Raw genomic sequence first — 26,356 nt, forward strand, 5'->3', positions numbered from 1 at the left:
TTGGTCTCCAAAAGAACGTTTATTTCCAAATTGAGGCCACAGAAACAGAAACTCCTCCTCCTTGACCTCTGCCGCTCCCATCGGATAATTTCTCAGCCTCCACAATAAGACGCCTCTTTGGCACATAAACACTTCTAGAGAAACCTCCGTCTGGGGACCCAGTCGAGCCTCTCGTTCACAGCTCAACATGTTTTAAGTGTGGTGCCTTCTTTGCCACCTCCCTGGACAGAAGCTCATTCCAGAAAGCCACTTCCTTGTCTTTCAGCTTCTCAGCGGCCCGAGTGTTGACACCAATCTGAAGGTACCCTTCTTTGTGGTCATACGCTGGCCAATGGGGAAGGCCCTCCCCATTAGGGTTCCTGAAACAGAATCAAATAGAAATTCACCAAAGCAAAGGTTTGGTCCCAACAACCCTCTGAGATGATCAGGGACACCATGGCTTCATTTCTGCCAAAGGCTCATATGCCACCAGAGACAGGAAGCTGACCATGTCCTGGGCAGCCAGTCCATCACAGGGAGCTCTCATGTCAGAGGTCACAGGGCCAGGTGTTTGACCATCGCACGTTGGAAGCTCCCCTCACCCAACAGACACGCCCTGTCCCTTCCCAACCCCACTCCATGTCTGCCAGCAGCTCACCCATTCCGAGCAAAGTTGGCCCAGAATTTCATCACCATCTTGCTAAGATTGATCTCCTCTTCTGAGGCACCATCTGTGGGGAGAGGACAAAGCCATTGCCGCTCAAAATGTGGTTCATGGGCAACAGAAGCACTTAAGAAATTGTTAATAGATTCAGAAATGGAGCCCTTACTCCAGACCTGCTGAGTCTAAACCTGCATTTTAAGAAGATCTTGGGTAATTCAAGTGCACTTTAAGCTTGACAGTTACCAACTGAGGCTGGGCTCAGTGAAGGGCTGGAGTCGATCCATAAGCTGACTGCCTTGTCTTCTGTGCCCACCCAACTGCCCTTCCCCCTTCAGTGTTTTAGGGACACACCCCAGGGTGGCTGCTAGACTAACCCCACCTCCCAGGATGCTTTGGGTCTTTTCTCAGTTTCCTTCACCCACATATGTTTTCAGAATCTGAAAAATAACCAAGCTGCAAGATCCCCAAATAGTCATCCATCAGAAAGTGTCCAGAGGCACAGCCCTGGGGTGTGTCACACACAAGCTGTCTGTTAACTGTTGATGGTGGAGACATTGAAGACATTTGTGAGAGTTATTCTTTAAAATATAATGTTAAATATATTTAATTAAAAAAGATACGAGCTTTAGATGAATGGTTGGATATATAGACACACACACATTAGTCCTGGTTCAAGGTTAACAGCAATTATAACCTTACTCTCTCACTCGTACTCTGAGACGCTCTTGTGAGGGTGGCGTGAATAGTGACCTTCTAGCCCTGAGCAGAGGAGAAGGCGATGGCAACCCACTCCAGTGCTCTCGCCTGGAAAATCCCATGGATGGAGGAGCCTGGTAGGCTGCAGTCCATGGGGTCTCGAAGAGTCAGACACGACTGAGCGACTTCACTTTCACTTTTCCTTTCATGCATTGGAGAAGGAAATGGCAACCCACTCCAGTGTTCTTGCCTGGAGAATCCCAGGGACGGGGGAGCCTGGTGGGCTGCCGTCTCTGGGGTCGCACAGAGTCGGACATGACTGAAGCGACTTAGCAGCAGCCCTGAGCAGGGCCCTGAGGGTGACACACTCCCGTCTTGCTGATGCCCAGGTCTGGATTCTAGAGTGACCATGGGTGAGGGCAGAAGAATATGCATTCTACACCATGTACGCTAGAACAACAACAACAAATGGTTGGGCCCTTTGTCCCTGTTACGGTGACTTCAGGAAACGAACAACTGCAGAGAAGGAGGAACTTGCGCAAGTTACCAAATCAAATCTCGGACCAGGAGCTCCTAACTCCAAGTTCATAGTCACCAAAAGGCCATCACCTTTTAAAAATGGAGCCCCGAAGACAGAGAAGAGCTCATCCCCATGGTCCCCTATCACCGTCTTGGGTTTCAGCTCCGATGAGAAGCTTGGGCGATACTGAAACTCATACATGTAGGTGGGGGCTCCCGCATCTGGAAAACATGGATTCATACATGGTTCATTTCAGCAGACACACAACTGGATGGTATCAAGGGCTCCAGGGGGCCGTGAGCAATCAGGAAATGGGGGGCACGCCTGGTCCTGCGTGAACAACAAGAGCATTAATAACAGCTGCCCACTGTGAGAACCAACTGTGTGCCAACCTTGTGTGTTCCTGCAGCAGGTGCCTGGTTATGAGCACAGTAGAGAATAAGGAGCTTGGGAAAATCCTATGAGTTGCTTAAGGGTACATTGGTGGTGGAGGTGGAACTACCTTTGAACCAGTATTTATTCAGTGACCGAGTAAATGAATGAATGAATAAACGAATGTTGAAACTCTGGGGAAACTGATTAAAAATAACTATCATTGTAGAGGCATCGGGTCAACTCATATAAACCTCTTTGCCCTGATGCATTCTCACACCAGAACATCTAGATACACACAGTTTATGTCCACAGAAATACCACTACATTTCATTGATAGCAGGCTGCTTTTCATTCCTGTGCAGAATACCTGCAGCACAACAGGTGCTTTCAGTTCCGCCTATTTTTGAGCATTTCAGGCCAAATGCAGTTAGTATCGGATGTACAAGTCTCAACAGTTTCCACGTGTGTGTTTCGGCTGAGGGCCGGGCAGGAACCAGTGAAGGTGGAATGGTGGTGACCCTCTCCTGCCTAATGTCCAGGACTCACCTCTGTGGCGACGGGCCACATTCACAGATGGGACGCCAAATAGCACGTCTGCTATCAAGTCCAGGAACAGGTCTTTCTTTTTGACAGGGTCGTCTGTCCCTCCTAAATACTTGTCAGTGGCCACTGGACTCAGTTCCTCAGGAATGCTCTGAAATAGATCAAGTGAAAGTGACCACTGTTAAAATTAAATACAAGGTAGAGACCAGACTTATGAATTATCTGTGCAGACAAAACCATTTAAGCCATGGGAGCAAAACTAACTCTCGCTTATTTCATGCACCTAAGCAAAACCTAATTTAGGTTATTTTTCTGTAAAGCCCTCTGACAATCACAAAATAAACTTAAGTCATCTCCCTAAAATGGTATGAGATAATCACTTTTCACCATTCCCTTGACACCTGAAAAACTCTCTTGTAATAAGCAACCACTGGAAAGGTGGACAACTTCCTCATTTTCACTTTAGAAGCCATGCTGTAACCTCATGTCCTCAAACCTATCAGCCTTTGAAGTTGGAAGCTCCCAGAGAGAAAAGTGATGTTTATGTACAATAAATTCTTCTTAAATATTATTCATTCACTTGGTGGTTTTAATTTTGCTACTTCTCAATTTCTGACCTCACCACCCCTGGTGAGTGACACAGCATCTCTTGTTTGGTTAATGGTGAGCCTTTTAAGCCCACTTGAAACTTTCCCCCACCCCTCAACTTGAGTAACAATAAGAAAAGTAGAAAAAGTGGATCAGAATCCCCCAGCCCCAGTCTTCATTCTGCCATTAATTTCTCTGCAACTGGGGACACGCTTCTGGCCCTCTCTGGGGCTCAACCGGTTCCTGTGATTCCTAGAGTCTCACAAGGAGAGAGTAGGACTGCCACAGGAGTGATGTGGCCGTCTTCTGGTCCAGCTTGTCTTCAGGCAGAGGGTAGCTCATGAACTGTTAAAACAAAGGTTAAACAACTGTGAATCATTAAGCAATAGCAGGAAAAACCCAAGAGACCAAACCAACGCAGACTTAAGGTCACTTTGCCATGTCTTGATGGGCATGGGTCTTTGATGAGTTGGGCAAAACCAATGAATCAAACAGACTTTTATATCTAGAGATTAAGGAGTGCAAGGAGGATAAAGTAATTGTTAAGGGAAGGTGCCCCAGTCTTTGTGTGTGTGTACAAATAATTAGGCTAGAGTTCCCACAATAATCATCAAGACAGAAAGGGAAGTTTTCAGCCAGCCTACTGTTGAAGTGGAAGGCCCTGGGGCAGATGACACAGACCTCCACAAATACCCTGCTGTGTCAGATAACTGAGAAAGCTCCAAATCCTGCCATTATGACTTGGGTCCTTTGGTAAAATCTCTGAAATCATGCTGAAGAACCACAGAACTCTGCACATAACGACTCCATCAAAACTCTGTCCTAAGACTTGACCAAACTCCAGGACAGCTGCAGGAAGCTTAAGGCCATGTCCCCAGGATGACCGCAGGCCCCCTTAAAGAGCTCTGGGCTGCCAGGAGATTTTACTGTTTGTTCCAGCCCAAACCTGGTGATAGGCAGGTAGGTCCACGAACCCCTTCTAAATCTTTTCTTTGCCCCTTTAGATGTAAGTCTTCCACCCATAACTGTTTCCTCAAGGATCTGAGAGCCATCTCTATGAAAACAAACATTCAGGGATAATTCTTGCTCTCTCCTCCAGTCCCTGTGAGATGATAAAGGCCTAAGTTCAGTGGGGTCTTGCTTCTACTTACACCATTGCCTCCTGTCATAAAGGCAGGAGTTGTTTCTTCTCCACATAAATGCCAGCTAACAAATCCAGGGAGCCCAGTCACACAGACAATCCACCCTGCCTCACCCATGCCTTAAAGAGGCTCCGGGCTTTCATTTCAGGGGTTGGGTTCAGTTCACGATGGGTCATTTCCCTCTAGCAGGGGTGTAACTGAATCAAATCTGTTACCACTTCACCTAGTGTCTGGCTTTGTTTATCTCTGTCAGAAGGGAAAGCCCTTCCTAACTTTTAGAAGTCAATTTTAACTCAGGAGGAAGCAGGCTCCTCTGACTCTTTCCAGTGAGATGAGTGAGAGCATGGGTGAGGCGGGGGTAATTTACGGAGAAAGCACGAAAGCAGCAAGCCTGAGGCGAGAGGCTGCAGGTTCCAAGCCCCACTCTCCTTAACTCCCGAGCCCCTGGTCCTTTCCAGGTTTTTCATCTGCCCAGTGATGATCTCCACCAGTCCTCCTGGAACCGATATTTCAGGATCCATGGATGGGAGGACAATTAGAGAGTGTTTGGGGACGTGGGTCCCCAGGGCTACATCTCCCAGATGACAGTGTGGACCATCAGAGATGGTTTCCATGGAAATGTCAACTTGTATGAAGGGGACAGCTGCCCTGGGGACACAGCCTCTCTCCTAGAGAGAGGTCTGTGACCAGAGATGGGAGGGTGATGGGATGGGAGACAAGTCTACAAGGCCTGCGCTTTCTCACCAGTGGAATAATCCAGCCAAACTCTTGCTTGTTGATTCCCACCATGTAGGGAACATTGTTGAAATTCTTTTCAGCCAGCATCTCTTCGGGCATCTTTGGCAGCAGCATTCCGTCAACCACGGTGGGCAGGAAAGGATGGCTCTAGGGAAGAGAACGAGGGAGTGTCTGTGCTTCCTCTTCCAAGTCACACCCTCATCCTCCTCTCCACCTGCTGGAACTCGAGGCCAGTATCACACACCTGGGTGCCCGTGGGTGGTGGCCACACACCTGGGTCCTAACAGAGGGGGCTAAGTCTGCAGATCCGAGAGGGCTGAACTCTGACCAGGGGACAGCAGTGGTCATGTGATGGGGACAGATCTCCACTCAAATTGGTATGAAAATATATCATATAATGTGTATTTAATTTGAAGTGTACATAGTAATATATCTATGTGCATTCCTCCATCTACAGTCCTTGCAAGCATCTCTTTATAGAACCACCCTCAGCAGAAAGTCCCTTTACTTTGGTCACTTTAGCAAAGCTATAAGATAACCAACTTTTAAACCAGGCCCCTCCGCCATGCTCTATTCATCTCCAGCCCAAGCACACTTATCAGATCTTTTAATCACACAATACCTTGCTTAACTTTTTGGTTCTTCCCATAGATCAAAGAAGTAGAAATGAAGAATAAGTAGTTAACAGATGACCAGGTCTTCTCCCTAGCTTCCCCTTTAGTAATCTCCAAAATAAACTGTGTGAACAAGATGATATCTAGAAGATCACGAGGAATCAACAACCTGCATATGAGCCTGCGGACAGAGGGGAATGGCTACCACTCTGACCTCCTATCTCAGTGGCGAACTGAGATTACTTCTCTGTTGCTCTTTAAAAAGTTTCATGACCAGGGATTTGCCTGGTGGTCCAATGGTTAGGAATCAACCTTGCAATGCAGGGGTCTCGGGTTTGATCCTTGGTTGGGGAACTAAGATGTCACATGCCTACAGATAGCTAAGCCCACGCACTAAAATTACTGAGCCCACGTACCACAACTAGAGAGAAGCCTGCATGCTGCAACAACAGCCAAAAGATTCATGGCCAAACGGAAACTTGGGAGGTGGTTTTGGGGGGATGCTGACTTCGCCATCTCCCCAGATTCCTGCATTCTGATTAAAGTCACCTTTCTTTTTTACGATTTGTGAATATGTATTTGATCTCATAACCAGTAAGGAGCAAGACCCCTGATTGGTTCAGTAACATTCTCATTATTCGTAGCACTTAAGTTCTGTAAAGTTACCACGACTCTGATTTAGGGACTGCTCTATCACTTCAACAGGGGAAATATGGGGCCAGGTTCCTGAGCCTCTGGTCACATTTTCTCAACCTTGTGTTGCGTATGTTCTTGTTTAAAGACACCTTATGTAATATACATTTCTTACAGACAATTAGTTATGTGTAATATTTATTGATAATAAAACACCAACCAACAAGGCCTCAATGTTTTCTCAGCCTGGGGAGATTGCTGTTGGAGTTTCCTGCATGACTGGGAGGGGGGTGGTGTCCTGAGGAATGAGACTCATGGCTCCTTTCCCCACATGCCTGCAAATAGAGTGACTTGCACAGCCAGTCAACCCTGCAGCCCCCAGGAGATGATCTGGGCTCCTCGTGAAGGCTCCTGAAGAGCCCCTTACCCAGTCATCTCCACTCCCCACATGGAGGTTTCTCGTTCACCTTCTCCCAACAGGGCATTTTTAGGAACGTAAACAAGACCAGGGGCTGGCTGGGGACAGGGACACAGAGTTCAAAACTGGGGGCATTGGACTAGGAGTCCGGGAAACTGGTTCCAGTCCTATGTCTGGTCTTCCTGGCTGTGTGACCCAGGCAGGTCACAGCCCCTCTCTGGGCCTCAGCAATATAAACACAAGGAGATACCATGATTCTACAGAGAAGAATTATTTCATTCTTTCCCTTTCACTAACTGGAGCTTAAAGGTGTCAAGTGGAGAAGGAAATGGCAACCCATTCCGGTATTGTTACCTGGGAAATCCCATGAATGGTGGAGCCTGATGGGCTACAGTCCATGGGTCGCAAAGGATGGGACTTGACTTAGCAACGGAGCAAAGGTGTCAAGACTTAAAATGTGTATTCAAGAAACCAAAGGTCCTTACCTCTGTGGAGTCTTTGTGTAAATCAAGAGCGAAAAATTTCTGTGAAGACAAAGACAGTGGTTGTGGTGAGGAGGCTTCCTGGGAGGAAAGCTGACCTATGTGAGCTGTGCTCAAAGATACCAACTTCTCCCTCCTGGTGCCACCCTGGCTGGGCTGAAAGGAAGCAGGCAGGACACCCTCCCCTGGGCACCAACACAGGGAGCAGGTGTGGGATGGGGGAGGGGAGCTCTGCAGAGGACTTTTGGTGCCTGCCCTTCCTTCCACCCATTTCCCCTTCTGTTCTTCCAGGCAACAACACCCCGATTTTCCTTTGGGGAACTCCCTCTTTCCCACTCTCACTCCATCATTGCAGACATCTGTATGTGACCTCCGGTGCACCAAATCCCTGAATACAGGGACTACTTCAGCGGTGGACATGTGCCCATGTCAGTTCAATAGAGTTTATCCAAATTTTTGCTGCAATTGTTGGGAAATAGGGTTTCTAAGCAGATAGTATGTAAGAGTAGAGTACTGTTGCTGTCTTTAACCTCCCCAGGGGACAAATCAGTCTGAGAGTGAAACCAACACAGAAAGTTAAAAGCTGAGGGATAGCGATAGATTCTTAATAATAGCATATGTGCATCTGGATCCAGCCGTGCCTGAAGCCATCCACTCTTGGATTTGGCAGTGAGTTACCTGAAGATTCTGTCACAACATATTCCTTTCTCTTTTCAAGACACTTTGAGATGAATTTTTTTATCTTGCTTTAGAAAATCCTGACTCCTACAAGCTCACTGAAATTCAGCCCACCCCACACTTCTCTTTGTTGTGAGCTTACCAAGACTGTGCTAGCTTTGTTGTGACACTGGAGCTAACAGGCCTGACCAGTATGCAGGAAATCCTATTAAGGATCCCTCCATTATGTGCTGTAGGCCCACAATCCAGGTGTGCAGGTGTGTGTGTGTGTGTGTGTGTGTGTGTGTGTGTGTGTGTGTACTGGAGAGAGAGGATAATCCTGGAAACACTTCCACATGATCTCAGAAGATCTCAGAAGAATAACATGGACTCTTAGGTTCTCTGGGTTTCCCCAAAGTCAGCCACTCTCCCCTTATAAGCTGAATCTCTTGTGCCACATGAAGAATTGATGAAAGAAATTTACCTCTGAAAGAAATGTACACAACCAGAAAACAGTTGTGTTTTTATCTTTGAGCACAGTGGTCACCTTATTTGAGCCTGAGAAACAGGGATCCAAGGCTACATTGGACTTTACCCATGGAAATAGAGCAGAATCCAGTGCTGGAGCCTAGCCCCGGGGAGCCCAGGAGTAGCCTCAGGATTCCAGGGTCCAGACAGAGAGTCCAGGTGCTCAGGCGACTCCAACGGTTCCCATTGGTTCTAAATGTGCTGTTCTCTGGGTATCTGTCATGCTGTTAACTTCCTGTGATGACCCACCACCATAGCCATCCATCAGTCCTGAAATGTCACCTTCTCTGTGAAGTAGCCCTGCTTGTTATAATGAATGCTTCCCCTCTCTGTACTCCCACCACACCTAATCCACTCAAGTCAATGTGTGTATTTCTCCTCGAATAGTTCCTTGTGAATAGGGACTATATCCAATTATGTCTGCGTCACCTGCTCTGTTATCTCCCTGCATACACTTAGCAGAGGTGCATGGATGGATGAAATTAGTCAATCCAAGGAGTATGGGTGAATTGGGGGGATAAGTGAATAGATGAATGATAGCCAGCCGACTAGGTGATGGATTCATCATTGATTTTACAGAGATGGGTGATGAAATACATACATATGGATGATTGGTAACAGATGAATGAATGCTATAGATGAATTGATAGTATTTAAGATTGATGAAAAGACACTGATAAATTGGATTCATTGGTGGATGGACAGATAAAATGATGAATGAATGGATGGAAGGTTGGATGGATGAATGGGTAGATACAGTTATATTAGAGTCACAATTGAGGCAGACACACAGAAAATCTAAAAAACTGGACCACCACTGGGTTATAATTGAGGTGGTTTCTAAATTAACCAAAACAAATTGTGACAATATTTCTGAAAATCTTTGTTCGAAATAGTCCCATCCCCCAAATTCAGGGTGGTAATTATCTCTGAGAATATATAATGTTTAATTTCCTAAAAACATATCAGAAACTGAAGCCCCCATACCTCCAGCACGTGCTCTACAACAAGACAAGGCACAGCAATGAGAAGCCTGGGCAACACCAGCTGGAAAGTAGCCCCCACTCACCAAGACTAGAGAAAGCCCGCACAGAGCCGAGGAGGCCCGGCATGGCCATAAGTAAATAAACTTTTAAAAAACATTAGAAAACAATATTGGAAAAAGTAAGTGTTGACAGATATGAGGAGTCATTACACAGTTGTTTATTACATTATTTTTTTGTCTTTGCTAACATCTGAGGTAGTCTGTAATAAGGAAGGAAGGAAAGAAAGTTCCCATTCAGATCTAGAGGCTGACACTCCTCCTGGGAGCTGAGAAACTGTCCCAGGTAGTTTTTCCAGGGCAAGAGGACTGAAGGTGAAATAATGAAGCCTGGGGCCATGTTTCTAGGGTAGGGGGCTTGTGTTTCCAAGAGAGTAGACGCACCTACCATTTTCAGTGTTATCTCCAGGAGCTCGTCCTCTGTCTTCTGGCGCAGGCAGTGAACAAGGACAGCTGAGGTGGTGGTTTTACAGCCAGCAATGACAGCAATTTGCTGTAGAGATCACAGGTGACAGGAGAGTTCAAGAGCCATCTCTCTTCCTTCCATCAATACTGAGTGTTCTGTCCCAACCTCAATTTCTATAGGCAGCCTGTGATAGCAGAAAATACTCCAGACCAGTAGGTCCTGGGTCCCAGGGATGCCACTTATATTCCTCAGCCTCTGCTGCCTAATCTCTGTTAAAGTGGGCAGAATGATCTCAAAGCTGAACATCTAGAGAGAGGCAGCATGGAAGGGGTGCTTAAGAGCCTGGAATCCAGAATCCCACTTTCTAATTTCAAATCTTGGCTCATTCGATTAATAGCCATGTGGCCTCAGGCCAGTCAGTTGCAAATTGCAGCCAGAGGGGAAAATGCAGAAGAAAAGTCAGGCGCCATGATGACGGGGCCCTGGAGAGTGTGCACGGGCTGCCCAGAGCCTGGTCTAGTGTCTGACATACATCAGCGCTCAGTATGTATTTGGTGGGAAAATAAAAAGGCGCAGGAAGAAGTGGAGGAGAGAGGAAGAGCGGGAGCGCGCAGTAAGGGACCTGAGAGTCTTTGTTCTGCCATTCCTGGTCCTGTTGGATAAAACCCAGGTCCATCTCTACCACGTCCATTTCCTCGGAATAAACTCCCCCTTCTTAACTTTAGCCTGATTAATGGGCTTCTGTTGTCCATAGCCAAACAATTCTGAAAAAAGTTCCCCCAAATTCTAAATGTTCTTGGACTCTTATCTCCTCCTCTCCTACTTACCACTCACCCCTTTAAGTCTGGCTGATGCCCCCACCCCTCCACCAAACCAGCTCTCACAGCCGGACCAAATGACTAAGGCATACTCCTCAGCAGGGACTCTGTGCTGCTCATCCTTTCTTTGTCTTTGTAACAGTCTCCAAATAAAGACAAAGCCCTCACCGGGTCCTACATAGCATGGCCCTGCCAATGGCCCCATCCTCAGCTCTCTCCAGGTCCTATCTGCACTTTCTGCCCTGGCCACATCAGCCTTCCTCACTCTCTCTCTTAAGATACCTGCTCCTGCCCAGGACATTTGCACAGACTGTTCCCTCTTCCTGGATATTCTTATCAAATAACTTACTACTAATCCTTCTGAACTCAACTCGTGATCATTTTATTTTTCAAGAAAACTTTTCAAGATAACCTCCCCCTACAAACTGGATTCAGTTCAATTCAGTTCAGTCGTTCAGTCGTGTCTGACTCTTTGCGACCCCATGAATCACAGCCCGCCAGGCCTCCCTGTCCATCACCAACTCCTGGAGTTCACTCAGAATCATGTCCATCGAGTCAGTGATGCCATCCAGCCATCTCATCCTCTGTCGTTCCCTTCTCCTCCTGCCCCCAATCCCTCCCAGCATCAGAGTCTTTTCCATTGAGTCAACTCTTCACATGAGGTGGCCAAAGTACTGGAGTTTCAGCTTTAGCATCATTCCTTCCAAAGAACTCCCAGGGCTGATCTCCTTCAGAATGGACTGGTTGGATCTCCTTGCAGTCCAAGGGACTTGCAAGAGTCTTCTCCAACACCACAGTTCAAAAGCATCAATTCTTCGGCGCTCAGCTTTCTTCACAGTCCAACTCTCACATCCATACATGACCACTGGAAAAACCATAGCCTTGACTAGACGGACCTTTGTTGGCAAAGTAATGTCTCTGCTTTTGAATATGCTATCTAGGTTGGTCATAACTTTTCTTCCAAGGCGTAAGCGTCTTTTAATTTCAGGGCTGCAGTCACCATCTGCAGTGATTTTGGAGCCCCCCAAAATAAAGTCTGACACTGTTTCCACTGTTTCCCCATCTATTTCCCATAAAGTGATGGGACTGGATGCCATGATCTTCGTTTTCTGAATGTTGAGCTTTAAGCCAACTTTTTCACTCTCCACTTTCACTTTCATCAAGAGGCTTTTGAGTTCCTCTTCACTTTCTGCTATAAGGGTGGTGTCATCTGCATATCTGAGGTTATTGATATTTCTCCTGGCAATCTTGATTCCAGCTTGTGCTTCTTCAAGCCCAGCGTTTCTCATGATGTACTCTGCATATAAGTTAAATAAGCATGGTGACAATATACAGCCTTGATGTACTCCTTTTCCTATTTGGAACCAGTCTGTTGTTCCATGTCCGGTTCTAACTGTTGCTTCCTGACCTGCATACAGATTTCTCAAGAGGCAGATCAGGTGGTCTGGTATTCCCATCTCTTTCAGATTTTTCCACAGTTTATTGTGATCCACACAATAAAGTCAAAGGCTTTGGCATAGTCAATAAAGCAGAAATAGATGATTTTCTGGAACTCTCTTGCTTTTTTGATGATCCAGCAGATATTGGCAATTTGATCTCTGGTTCCTCTGCCTTTTCTAAAACCAGCTGGAACATCTTGAAGTTCACGGTTCACGTATTGCTTAAGCCTGGCTTGGAGAATTTTGAGCATTACAAACTGGACTATGTGTTGCTTTTGGATTCTGTTGACATCAGGTACCTCTATTGCTCCAATCACAGCTGACATTTTCTAAGTTGTGCAATTATATAATTATTAACTGCCTCCTAAATTATAATAGAAGCTTCATGAGGTTGCTAGATGTCAGATTATGTCTAATAATGAGTGAATGAATCCTCCAAGCAACTACCCCAATTACAAACCCCCGGGAAGAATCCACTCCAGAGTCACATGGAGCCAATGAGTTCAGCAGACTCAGACCCCGAGAGAGGCAACACAGGTGACAGGCCCCTGCCCACTCTGCAGCCCCTCACCCCACCTGGCACACTTTGGGAAACAGGTTCTGTGGAAAGTGCACGGGGCTGGCAGTCCAGAGTCACGAGCCCAAGTCCAGCTCTGCCCTCCTCACTCTCTTGGCCAGTGCTTCAGCTCTCTTCCCGGTTTGTGCAGTGGCATAAGGGGGAGGTGGGGAGAGGTGTGTCCTTCTCCTACATGTTCAGCCACCCTCACCTCTGTGATTCTTCGAGGATGTCAGCCAGACCCCATTCTAAGAACAGCCCTTGACAACTCCAGGAGGGCAGTGCGTGGTGTGCGGGCAGGCCAGTGTGAGACCTACCTCAGCTGCAGCCTTCGAGTCCCTCTTGACCAGGGTGGAAATGAGGGCCACGCCGCTCTCAGAGATGGCCCGGTGGAAGAGATTCCTGGCCAGGGGGGATAACACCTGCAGGACCGTGTTGAGAAGGGAGTTTATGCTCATGGGGAGGGTGGTCTTCAACAGCTATTCCCATCCACAACCCTCACCTGGACTGTGGAGACCATGGGCCCAGCATCTGTGAGAAAACCTCAGCTGGAGGGAGGCAGGAGCAGAGGGACAGAACGGGCGGTGTGTGGCGCCCACTGACTATAACAATCAGCAGTATCTGAGGGCAGCTCAGCAACTCCTAGCAACACTTTAGCAGCATAGTTCTTATAGCAACTATACCCCAGTAGGAATTAATTAAAAAAATAAAAGTAAATAAAAAATCTTAAACCTGGCTGGGGAAATATAGAATAAATAAATAAAGTAAAGGCACAGTTCTGATTTCCTGTTTCCATTACTCAGAATTTATCCTAAGGAAAATGAGCATGGAGGTACACAACAACTTTTAATAATGCAAACGTTGTTTATAATAGTAAACACTGGGAATAACCCAAGGTTTCAATATTGTGAGATTGGGCAACTAAGCTGTCTTTCATTCTTTTCATGGAACTACTTGACTATACACACAAAAATATGAAAGGGTGTGTAATTGTTAGATAAACATTTATGTTGTTTTATAATGCTAAGGAAAATTTTTATTTAAGAAATTCCACCTAGATTAATACATAATAGAATCATAGGAAAAAATTAGAAAAATACAGATCAAAATGTTCACGGTGAGTCTCCACAGACAATGGGATTGCGAGTGAATTTTTTTCTTCTTTGAGGTTTTCTGTACTTTTATTTCTCCACTTTATGAAAAATAAAAACATTTTCCTCTGAGTGTTCAGTTGTGAAACCAACATAGATTTTTAAAAAGCAGTAATACGGAATTCCTTGGTGGTTCAGTGGTTAAGACTCCAAGCTCCTAATGCAGGGGGCTCGGCTAGGGAACCGAGTTGGGGAACCAGTTGATCCCCGGTTGGGGAACTAAAATCCCACAGGCCAAGCGACCGAAAAAAAGAAAAAACGGTAATAGCACTAACTCTCTGCTAAAATGTGAGATAGTTGGAGTGTTTCCCACAGCTCCCAGCACCTTCTAATCTGGCTTTCCAGCTTTGCTTCCTTTGGTGTCTCCCTCATTCCCATTCCCCACACCACACTCCCAGGTCCTGTCTGTGTCCCCTTGTCGCCTGTCCCATCCCCCATCCCTCCTCTTCTTCTCCTTCTCCCCAGCCCAGCTCCATCCCTCAGCCCCAGAGACTGCTGCCCTCCCTCCTGGGCATGGACAAGCCCCCAGAGCCCTCAGAGGGGACCCCCAACCTGTTCCTAGTGCTCGTGTCTCCCCTGAACTGTAGGCCTGGCTTCAAGTCAGACAAGGACACCCAGACCAACCTCAAGTTGGCTCCTCTGATTAATCATTTACACCCACCCCTAATCTCAAGAGAAGTGAGGCGAGTCCTAACGTTAAAATGATTAAGAAGGAGAGGATGAGCTCAACCGACACAGGACAGCAAGAGAGTGTCTGTCACAGCTGTGGCTGCAGCTACGGCCCTGGAGGCTGAGCTGAGCCCTGAGCTTCCTGGAGGCCAAGGGGAGTCTGGCCATTAACTCTCCACCATCTGATGCTGCACAGAGTCAGGTCAGCCTTGAATCCAGGTCTTGGAAGTAAAGGTCCCAGGACTAGATGGGATGATCTGCAAGGGGTCCTATCAGCAGCCACATCAGGGCTAGGAAGACTTACAAGAATGGAGACACTTTCTGCTCCTGCTGACTCTCCAAAGATGGTCACAGAGCCTGGATCCCCTCCAAAGTTGGCAATGTTCTCCTGGACCCAGTGCAGCGCGGCCACCTGGTCCAAGTGGCCCCAGTTCCCCCGGCTGTGCTCGTCCCCTGTGCTGTGAGTAAGAGAACAGGGTGGGGTTGGGAGCAGAGATGTCCCGGCAGGGCCCTGAGGACCAGAGATGGGGCTGGGGGTCCAGGGGAGCCTTCTGGAAAGGACTGGGCTTCCACAGCCCTGACACAGGGTCTTCACTTTCCTGCTGTCCTGCTCTGCTACAGGGCTCTACAGAGCCATCCTTCATCTACTGATTGAGCATTTGTTATGGTCGGGGTGAAACTCTGACTCACGTGGTAGAGGAGAGGCCGGGGGGAGAGGAAGTGGGGCGAGTACATCCAGTTATACTGTCCCTGGGAGCAGACTCGGGCCATGGGGGGAAGAAATGAGGGGTCTCCGTGAAGGGGACACATCCTGGGACACGACTCCCCTCGGACAACCCTTCCCCAGCCCACAGGTCTTTCCAGGGAGGTGACCACCCCTCCCCCGGCCCAGCCCCCAGCATCTCAGGGTAGGAGGTCCTGGTGCCAGTGCATTTGGGAAAAGCTCAGTAACTGCCTGCTGGAAACCTGGTTCCTGTCCCCACAGAATCCACACAGGAGACTCAAGCCTTCACTCACGCATGTGCCAAATTCCAGAAGGAAATGGGGTGCGTGGCCCAACGCTCCTCCCAGTAGATGTACCCCTGGAGTCAGATGCTCCTTACCACCTCCCAGTTCCAGGCAGCCGTTTCTTCACCTACAAGACTTCATGGAGCTCCCACATGAGTCTACCCCTTCTTTACTTCCCAGGAGGAAAGATGTGTGAGCCTCTAAGTGCTGTGCTACATGGTAACTGTCATCTTTAAGAGACTGCAACATGCCAGGCAGCACAGTGAAAACGAGAACAGCAGTTCAGATGAGATGACAACTGGGTTGGGCTTGTAGGAATAATAGGAGTGTGTCAGGGAGATTAGGTGTTTTATGTGTAAGAGCTCAGAAGTAGGTGCACCAGGGTGGCTGGGGAATGAGAAGGTAGGTGGAGCCCAATTAGGAGGGGACTCAGATGTCTTAGTAGGGAGCCTAGCAAGGAGCCCCTTGAGGGCTTGCAGACCAGAGGGCTTGCATGACCAGAGTGGGGTCCTAGCACCCCCACGCTGGGGGCATTGTGCCACCAGGAGAGTCCAGGGTCTTACCTGAAGAATCCCCAGATGCCCAGGCGGTACTGAATGGTCACCACCACCACGTTTTCATGGGCAGAGAGGACCAGCCCATCATATGTTGATGCCCCGCCCACCATGAGACCTCCTCCGTGGATCCACACCATCACCTGGACGGGGAGGATGCAACCACAGGGTTACAGGAAGCAGAGCTGGGGAAGACCTCAGAGGCAGGTTTGGTCACCTACCCGTTCTCCAGCAGTGGCCCAGGCCACCACCCTACTCAGGGCACCCCGGCTGCCCCTGCCTGTCTCCCCTGCCCCAGTGCCACCTGCGCTCAGCACTCTTCATGCTGAGAACATCATCATGGGAACAGCCAAGGCTCGAGCATCATCCCCTCCCCAGCACTCCCACCACCCTCACTCCTGGGCCCCTCACCCAGCTCAGCACACTCAGCATGCAGAAGCCCTTGGTTAGAAATTTGTTTCAGCTTCCTCTTAGTTACCTTTTGTGTGGCGAATTCAACTTCTCAAGTGAATGAATGATCATGTTAAGAAGCACATGCCGTGGGTGGCACCTCTTCTTAATATGACTTCCTGCTACCTCCTCCGCTCCCCAAATCTCACCCATCCTCCAAAGCCCAGCCTAAAACTACCTCCTCTGAGAAGTCTTTAACCATTTGATGAATATGGTCTGAAAACCTACTAGGTGCCAGGAGCACCTGAGCAAGAACTGAGGATGAGAGTGAATATGTATTCACATATTATGATAATTCATAACACACAGCCCTCAACTTAAGGAGTTCACATAGCAAGAAAGTGAGAATGACTAAAATAATAGAAACACTTGGTTAATAAAAAAATCAAAGAACTCATATATAAATTATGTAACAAGTATTATTTAAGCATTTAAAGTAAACCATCCATGAGAAAGGAATTACTACTGTCCCTTTTCATAGACAAGAAAACTGAGGCACTTAACCACCCCGAGGTCACGCAGCTAATGGGTGGTGGAGGCAGGACTCGAACCCAGGCAGTCTGGCTGCAGAGTCCACATGTTGAGCCACCCAGCACACAGCAGCCAGTGGCCATGCCGCAGTAGGTTGGCTGCTGGACAGGAGGAATTCCTTCCCTTCAATTCTAACTAATGCATCAGGAAGACTAGCCTCGTGTGCTGTGCCAGACACTGCCACAAATCTTCATATTGGTCACTGAACACTTGTGTGTGATTATCCCCAATTTGAGGAAACAGTAAAAGGTGGAACAAGGATTTACACCCAGACCCTGTGGTTCCAGAGTCAGTGTCCACAGCTGAGGTTCTCCAGCCTCAGGTTCCCGGAGCCCCTGCTCCTCCAACACTTTTTTTCCCTGACTACCTCTGGGTGGAGGGACTGAGTTTACAGTCATCTCTGAGACCAGGCTGAGCCAGGGGCTGGTCAGCAGTGAGGCCAGTCCACTTCTGTGCAGATCCTCGAAGATAGGGGCTGTGTGGTCATGGTTTTATGTTTTTCCTTTCTCCCAACCCTTAATTCTAGCTCTGTCTATGGGAACACTGAGTACATAATAGGGAAAAGAAATGAATGCATAAATGAATGAGTGAAAAACTGTCTCCACCTCTCTGAGCTTCTAATCACAAGTTCACAGACACCCTCCTCCACATCTGGGCACCATGCCAGGGGTGTTCCTGGGTGATGGCTGGATGTGCCCACCCATCTCTACCCCACTGACCCCTTCTTTTCCAGCAGACCTGCCCCGAAGACCTCCAGCCGGAGCCTAGAAGTCGGCTCTGTTAGGTAGGTAGAATAGGGAAAAGGAGTCCAAAACGGCGGTGGCTAAAAGACAAGGAAGGGAAAAGCCCGCAAAAATAGAACAAAAGAAGGTCCGAGGACCGAGGACCGGAGTGAGGACCTCAGGTAAAACAAACAACACTCCTGGCTGGCCCAATTTACAGAGGACAGGCCCAGGAAAAATAACATATAAAAAGAGGAGCCAAAGATAGCTCTCTCTCTCTCCCCCGAGCGCTGGGGTGCTCTTCTCCTCGTGTCTTTGGATCGATGTGCCCTCACGCCTCAAAGATGGATTTTCCTGCTATCTTCTAAATAAAATACACCTGTAACACTGAGCTGTAACACTGATTTGTCTAAGAGCTACAACATGGTCCATTCGAGACCTGAGAGCTGTAACACGGTCTATCCAAGACCCGAGAGCTGTGACACGCCGAAGGGGCTTTAATGTCCATCACTCCAAATCTTTGTTGTGACAAGACAAAGAACCGAGGAACATACACCTGCGTGACAGCTCTGTCTCTGGGTTCCATGTATTCTGGAAATGCTGACTCACTGGGTCATCAGCTTCACCCAAAACAATTAGGAACTGAAATTAACTACAAGAAAATCTTGATAGCTGGAAAAGGCAAAGGAAAATACATCTTTGTTGCTCCAGGCTCTGCCCCCCAAGCTGTGACACCAAGTCACAGGAAGCTGTCAGAGAGGGTCTCTGTGTGCTGAGGAAAGGCCACACACAGGCTCCGTGCTAGCCCATGTCAGAGCGCTCCTGGCTGTTCCAGGAGCCCCGTGCTCCAGTCCTGCCAACCCTACTCTGTGACCGCTCCTTCCCCTCACTGGGCCTCAGTTTCTGTCTGTAAAGGAAGGGTTGGCTTGTTGGCTTATCTCCGAGATTGCTTCCAGCTCTAACTTTATGGAAATGACGTTTTACCCTCTCTGGGTATCAGATTCCTAATCTAGCAATTAAGAGTCATCCTTCTTGTCCATCTATTAGCATGAGAGACATCAGAAAAATTAAATGTGCATCACAGATGTGGAGCAATCTCCCCCAGGGGCCCTACTCTGGCCGAGGGGAAACAGAGGAGTGGGCAACCTGCGCTCCCTGATGTCGGGTTTGGCTGTGGTGCACAAGAAAGCCCTGGGGCCCCAGAAGACCCTTGGCCCGACGCCCCCACCCAACACTGCCTTCATCCCCTTCCAGTCTACACCAGCTTTGCCCAGCGGTTCCCACCGCTTACCGGCAGCCTGCTTCTCTTCGTCAAGTCAGCAGGGGTGTATATATTTAGGTAAAGACAGTCTTCGGAAAACGTGAGACTAATGTTCTCCTTTCTGTTGGTAAAGAGATCCGAGAGCAACTGTGCCCCCACTGGGTCTTGGGAGCACCTGCGAGGGGCAAGGAGAGAGAAGAATTCTTGAGGTTCAATCAGAGCTGACCAAGGAGATGTCTTCTGTGGTCCTCAAAGGCCTTGGGCTGGCAGCTTCAGGCCAGGAAATAGAGTTGTTCTTACCATACCTGGGGCATGCGATGGGGATCCATAGGCTCACCAAGGTCTCCCAGGACCATGTACAGTCAGACCTGACCCTCGTCCCTTCTTAGGCCTCTGGAATGCCCCGGGTCAAGGAAGGAGGCTGCCCTATGTGCTGATGGGCATGAGAAAGGAACATTCCTGCATCCCTGGGTCCACACCAGCGCTGTATGACGCCACTGTAGAGTGCCGCTGTATTCTGCCCACACGGAAACATGTTCTAGGCCACAGGAGACTTCCAGAAACCAGGAGAAATCAATCAAATGGAAGATATTTAGGGCCTACAACAGAGCAGGGTCAAATATTTGTGGGGCAGCATTGCTGCTGCTGCTAAGTCGCTTCAGTCGTGCCCGATTCTGTGTGCCCCATAGACGGCAGCCCACCAGGCTTCCCCGTCCCCGGGATTCTCCAGGCAAGAACACTGGAGTGGGTTGCCATTTCCTTCTCCAATGCAGGAAAGTGAAAAGTGAAAGTGAAGTCGCTCAGTCGTGTCCGACTCTTAGCGACCCCATGGACTGCAGCCTACCAGGCTCATCCATCCATGGGATTTTCCAGGCAAGAGTACTGGAGTGGGGTGCCATCGCCTTCTCTGGGGCAGCATTAGGGGAACTATATTCTAGTCCTGCCTCAGCCTGATTTTCTGGGTTTCCTTGGGTGAATGCCTTGCCTGCTCTGGGTCCCAATCTGTCTGATGTAAGTGAGGGGAGTGATTTCTATAAGGGTCTAGCAACATGGACATGCTAATATTTGTCAGCAACTCATCACAGGCAAGAGCTATTGGTTGTCCCAATAGGAGACTTTAAAGATGCTACAGATATTATAATTTTTAATGTTTATTGAGTCCTCTCAACTTGCCAACTGTTGTTTTAAATCCTTCTTATATATTAACTCATTTAAATTCCCATTGGCCCCATGATATGGGTACTATTATTATCCTCATTTTACAGTTGAGAAACCGAGGCACAGAGAAGTTAGAGAACCTGCCCAAGGTCACACAGCCAGAAAGAGTCACACTATGTCGTGCTTATGTTTTCAAGGATATCATAAGCCACATTTACGGATCTCAATGCCCCCACCAAAACAGGCATGACTGCCCTCAGTATTTCGATGAGGTAACTGAGGCACTGATGTGCTTGGATGACACAGCTGTCAAGTCACAGAGTCACAACCTCAAAGATAACCTCTTGATTTCCATCCTGTGGGGACTTTCCCCAGATCACTTAGGCAAGGGACATAATATTCATAAAAGAAGATTAAGAGTTAAAAAGGAAAAATACTCAATGTCACTAGTATTCAAACAAACACAGAATAAAAAGAATAATTTTGTATATAATGGTGATGGTAACAATTATTAACATTATTCTGCCTATTCAGTAGATAAATAGATTTTAATAACTCCAAGCATTGACAAAAATTCAGTTAATGGAGGTTTTCATATATTAATTAAAACAGTGCAGTTGGAATATTTCTGAAGGGAAATTTTTAAAATACTCTTACTCCAAAATGTTATATCTTGGAACTTATCCAAAAATGAATATGCATGAAAATTTAGCTATAGGGTGTTCATCAGAGTGCTATTTATAGTATAAAAAATATCAACAACAATGAAGAACCCCAAATAAGAGATGGAGTAAAGAAATTATGATTCAATAGTCAATATAAAATGGTGATTAAACGTCAGGTTGTGATATTTAATGACACAGAATGGTGTTCATGATACACTTTCATGAACTTCGTCTACTGCTTTCATCTATATTATCTGTACCATGTAATACGATACTGTGATATAAGAAAAATGAGCATTTGTAAGAAGTATGTATTTGATCTTTGGCCAGTTTCTGCTGAAGAGCTCTTGACACCCTTGTGTTCATACTTTCCTGAGCAGTGTATACTGTTGGATTAATGAAGTGACTTTTGGACCACACCTAAAAGCGGGAACTGGTTGCCAGAGGAATAATCTCATTATTATAAGCAAGGGAACCTTCTCTCACAGCCCCCTGAACTCTGGAAAGAGAAGATGGGCTGGAGGGGAATCAATCACCAGTGACCAATGACATCAATCCATTGGCCATGTAATGGCTTTCCAGGGGGCTTCAAGGCAAACAAGCTGTCTGCCAATGCAGGAGACACAGGAGATTACCTGGAAGAGGAAATGGCAGCCCACTCCAGTGTTCTTGCCTGGAAAATTCCATGGAGAGAGGAGCCTGGTGGGCTATAGTCCAAGGGGTTACAAAGAGTCGGACACAACTGAGCAATGAACACTCACGCCCATGTAATGAAACCTCCGTAAAAAGTCAAAAGGACGGGTTCAGAAAGCATCCTGGTTGGTGAACCAGAACTTGTTTTTATTTTTCACACTGCATGGCATGTGGAATCTTACTTCCCTGATTAGGGACTGAACCCTTTGCAGTGGAAGGGCGGATTCTTAACCTCTGGACAACCAGGGAGGTGGCCACCGTGCTGGGTCCTCTGTCAGGGACCTCACCTTACGGATCTCTTCATTTGGCTTGTGGTTTGTATCCTTCAATATCCTTCATAATGAAATGGTAATCTAGTGGGGAAACTAGTTTGTTGAGTTCTGTGAGCTGCTCTGGTAAATTAATAGAACCTAGGAAGGGGGTCACGGGAACCTCTGAATTATAGCCAGTTGGTCAGATGCAGTTGACAACTTGGATTTGGCATTTGAAGTAGAGGGAGGTTTTGTGGGACTGAGCCCTTCACAGATGGAATCTGATGCTATCTCTGGCAAGACAGTGTCAGAAATTAGTTGAACTGTTGGACACACATATGGTCTGCAAGAATTGCTTTTTGGTGTGGGAAACACACACACACATTAGAACTGGGTACAGGAAATTATGTGATTCCACTTTAAAGGAGAAATTATGGAACAGATAAAAGACTAGAAAAATAGAATCTAAAATATGAACAGGAGCTCTTGCTAGGTTGTGGAATTGTGTATGATTTTCATTGTCTTAATTTTACTTACCATCCTCACTTTTCAAAAAATTAATTATTTATTTGGCTGCATGTTTCTTGCCTATGACACGTGAGGTCTTTTAGTCACAGAGTGTGAACTCCTAGTTGAACAAAGGGCTCTAGAATGCTGTGAGAGTTCTGGAATGTTGGTAAGGACCTACAAGAGCTTGAGGATTTCACAGCAAAGTATGAGCCACTCAGTGGATTGCCTTGGCTCCTTTCTGCATCCCTTTGAGACTAACATCCCCACTGAAAGATGCCAAAACCACACCCCTGACCTACATGGGAGGGTAAGAGGTGGTATTCTTCACAAAGGTCCATGGTTCTGCAGGCTGCGGTGGAGCAAACCTCAAGGATCCAAGAGGAGGCTTGGCAAAAGGGACTCCCAGGAAGACGGCCACAGGCTGTGCAAATCCTTTTAAGCTGACATGTTTCCCCAGGACTCTGCCCTGAGCGGTGTCCACAATAGGCGGTGAGGGTGCCAGCCCTGCTGGACATTGGGAGGAAATGAGGACACGTCAGTGGTGACAGTGAACTGGATTCTGGGTGGATTTTATTACTTTTCCCACTTTTGATACTTTGCCACGTGACCTTGAATGTCCTCTCAACTCTCTAAGCCTCAGCTTCTTATGTAGGAGAGGGTGAAGCTGTCTTTCCTAACTCACAGGGTCATCAGAGGGAGGGTGACTCGGGGTCACATTCTATCTGTCCCATTCCCGTGGAGCAGGCGGTTTTTTCTCACTGGGCTTAAATGCGTCTCCTGCAGTTGCCACGTCAGGCCCGGTCCTTGCTGCTCGAGGGCATCCTGCACCTTCATGAGGCAGGTGGTCTTAGTGTGACCCCTGTTCATGCTCGTCCCTCAAGTTCTCTCTTGTCCATCCTCAACAGCTGCAGTTTGTTTAAGCATCCTTACAGGAAATGATTTCCAGCCTCTCACCCTCCCAACTGTTCCCCTTTAGATACAGACGAAAGGCCAACCTCTCAAAGTGTGTGGCCAGACAGAGAAGAATAACCCAGATCTGGTCTTACAGACACAGCCTTCAAGAGACATGACATGGACAGATGCCCAACTGGCAAGAGTGAAAAAGCGGGTGATGGGCTGTGAGGTATAGGCAATGATGGTGACAGCAGTGGCTACCATTTGTGTTATAGGTAATGATTGTGTATTGAGCACTTACTATGTACCACGTGGGCACTCTAATCAGAAAAGCCTGGCTAGGGAGACATCAATATGCCCATTTTACAGATGAGGTAACTGAGGAAATGGAGCCAGCTAGTATGGATTTTCTAAAGGTGGAAAAGGTATGACCCTGCCAGGGGATAACTAGCAGTAAGGGGATGCTGCTGCTGCTGCTAAGTCGCTTCAGTCGTGTTTGACTCTGTGCGACCCCATAGACGGCAGCCCACCAGGCTCCGCCGTCCCTGGGATTCTCCAGGCAAGAATACTGGAGTGGGTTGCCATTTCCTTCTCCAATGCATGAAAGTGAAAAGTGAAAGTGAAGTCAGCTCAGTCGTGTCCGACTCCTAGCGACCCCATGGACTGCAGCTCACCAGGCTCTTCCGTCCATGGGATTTTCCAGGCAAGAGTACTGGAGTGGGTTGCCACTGCCTTCTCCAAGTAAGGGGATAATCAGCTTTTAATTAGGGCTTCCCTGGTGGCTCAGATGGTAAAGAATTTGCCTGCAATGCAGGAAAACTGAGTTTGATCCCTAGGTTGGGAAGATCCCCTGGAGAAGGAAATGGCAACCCACTCCTATATTCTTGCCTAGACTGAGGAAGCTGGTGGGCTACAGTCCACAGGGTCACAAAGAGTCAGACATGAGTGAGAGACTAACACATAACTGCTCTTCCCCTCGGTTCCAGGCCTCTCAGAGTGTCACAGAGCCAGAAAGAAGATAAAACCCAGTGCAGCCTGGGCTGTCAGAGCACTGATGGCCAGAGCACTGGCTCTGGACTCAGGAGACAGAGAATTCAGAGCGTGGTTTTCCAGCTGACCTTGGGCATGTACAGTTCCCTCTCTGAGCCTCAGCTTTTCCATCTACAAAATGGTACAGATGCATTCTGAGGTCCCTTGCTGCACCCTTGTATTAACCATGTCCTCTATGTCCCGTATTCTGATGCTTTGACAGCTGGAACCTTGCTGATTCTGGGGGAACTGCCCCTCCCAGAGTTAGCCAATCCCTGGAGACAGGAATGAACTTCCCCTTCCAGCCTGCCAGAGCCTGTACCCCAGTCCCCTTCTTTATCAGGTCCTCCCCATTCGCCACTATCATCCTGCCCCAAACACTCCAGGACAAAGTACCTGAAAACTGTGCGTACCCCCTAGCCTGCTGAAATTGTCTGCTTTGCCACTCCCAACCCTATTTATCCTGCCTCTCCTCTTCCTTCCCTATCAGCGTCCAAGATAAACACCCTTACTCCCAATTTCTTTTCTTCCCTCGTGACCCACCCCGGTCTCTCTCTCACATGAAAATGTGAGTCATAAACCATCTTTCCAAAAGGTACTTTGCTCCTGATCTGTGGGCCTTAGAATACCCTAATAGTCTATTAATACATATCTCTTTTTTTAAGCTTTAAGCTTTTAATTTTGTGTTTGGATATAGCTGATTAACCATGTTGTGATGGTTTCAGGTGAACAGCGAAGGCACTCAGCCATACACACACATGTATCCATTCTCCCCCAAACTCCCCTCCCATCCAGGCTGCCACATAACACTAAGCAGAGTTCCATGTGCTGTGTATAGTAGGCCCTTGTTAGTTAACCATTTTAATATAGCAGTAATACAGTGTCTTTGAAAGCAACTGCTTTATCTCTTTTTTCACTTTCTCTATTTCAGGCACTCTTTAGAATAAACAGCCCATTTCCACCTCACAACAGTCCACGGAGATAGAGTTGTCACCCCCATTTTCAAAATGCAAAACCAAAGCACAGAAAAGGGACATCCCATGTGTAAGAACACACAGCCCCTAAGTGCTGAGCTGGGATGGGAACCCACACCGCTCTGTCTCCCGAACCAGTATTAATATGCTGGTAAGATCCCTTCAGGGCTTCCCAAGTAGCTCAGCGGTAAAGAATACACCTGCCAATAGACACAGGTTCAATCCCTGGATCAGGAAGATCCTCTGGAGTAGGAAATGGCAACCCACTCCAGGATTCTTGCCTGGAAAATTTCATGGATAGATAGCCTGGTAGGCTACAGTCCATGGGGTTGCAAAAGAGTTGGACATGAGTTAGCTATTAAACAACAATAACAGAGATCCGTTGCAGGATTCTGGTAAAGACCCACTCCATATCCATATTAATAATCAAGAGGGAAAGACATGGAGGAGCGCGTCAAAGTCCTCAGCGGGATGTGGGAGGGGAGCTGATTGTCCTCCTCTGGTGTGGCTGTGCTGAGCCGAGTCTAGGGCGTGCTTGGTCCCCTGTGTCTCCTGCCATGGGGCACGGGCTGGGCTAGACCGTCCAAGTTCACAGAGCGCGCGCTGCTGCAGAACCCGGCCTGTCACTGCTTTGCCCTGTGCCCATCCTTGTCCCCTACAAGGATTTCCAAAGATGCTCCTGCTATCTGCATTTCAGGAGGACTCACCCCAAGCTGTGAAGGAACCAAGGGAGGTCAGGACCAGAGCTAAGAGCCACATCCTGGAAAGAGAACTGCTCCTGTACACAGGTGTCTGCGCTGCTCACAGGGGCTGTTTCAGTCCCGGGCCCCAGCTCCCAGCCTCAGCTCCCTCCACAAGCTCACGCCCCAGCTGCTCAATAACAAGCAAATCTGATGTGTGAGCCACGCCCAACAAGAGTTTACCTTCTTTGAAATCAAGAACCCAGACTTAACTCTCCAATTGCAGGTAGCTGCAGATTCTATAAACAACTTGTTTCA

The 26,356-nt window shown here is 47.7% G+C and overlaps 1 protein-coding gene across 2 annotated transcripts; it reads right to left on the reverse strand.

Annotated features, from left to right (window-relative positions):
- On the reverse strand, positions 1–26,241 carry LOC113876829 (liver carboxylesterase-like). 2 transcript variants are annotated; one of them, XM_027516510.1, is made up of 14 exons: positions 26,066–26,241; positions 22,761–22,965; positions 19,215–19,359; positions 16,230–16,363; positions 14,963–15,116; positions 13,156–13,260; positions 10,008–10,112; positions 7,396–7,434; positions 5,252–5,392; positions 3,630–3,710; positions 2,781–2,928; positions 1,949–2,080; positions 638–710; positions 1–359 (listed from the first exon to the last, which is right to left on the reverse strand). In XM_027516510.1, exons 1-14 carry the CDS (start codon positions 26,115–26,117, stop codon positions 176–178), a joined length of 1,698 nt encoding a protein of 565 aa, XP_027372311.1. In that variant the 5' UTR covers positions 26,118–26,241; the 3' UTR covers positions 1–175. The 2 variants fall into 2 exon arrangements, with proteins under 2 accessions (XP_027372311.1, XP_027372310.1); XM_027516509.1 differs by having other exon boundaries at positions 22,761–22,968.
- Between the last annotated feature and the right edge of the window lie 115 nt (positions 26,242–26,356).

This window comes from Bos indicus x Bos taurus, chromosome 18 (genome assembly GCF_003369695.1).
Source record: "Bos indicus x Bos taurus breed Angus x Brahman F1 hybrid chromosome 18, Bos_hybrid_MaternalHap_v2.0, whole genome shotgun sequence".
NCBI lineage: Eukaryota > Metazoa > Chordata > Mammalia > Artiodactyla > Bovidae > Bos > Bos indicus x Bos taurus.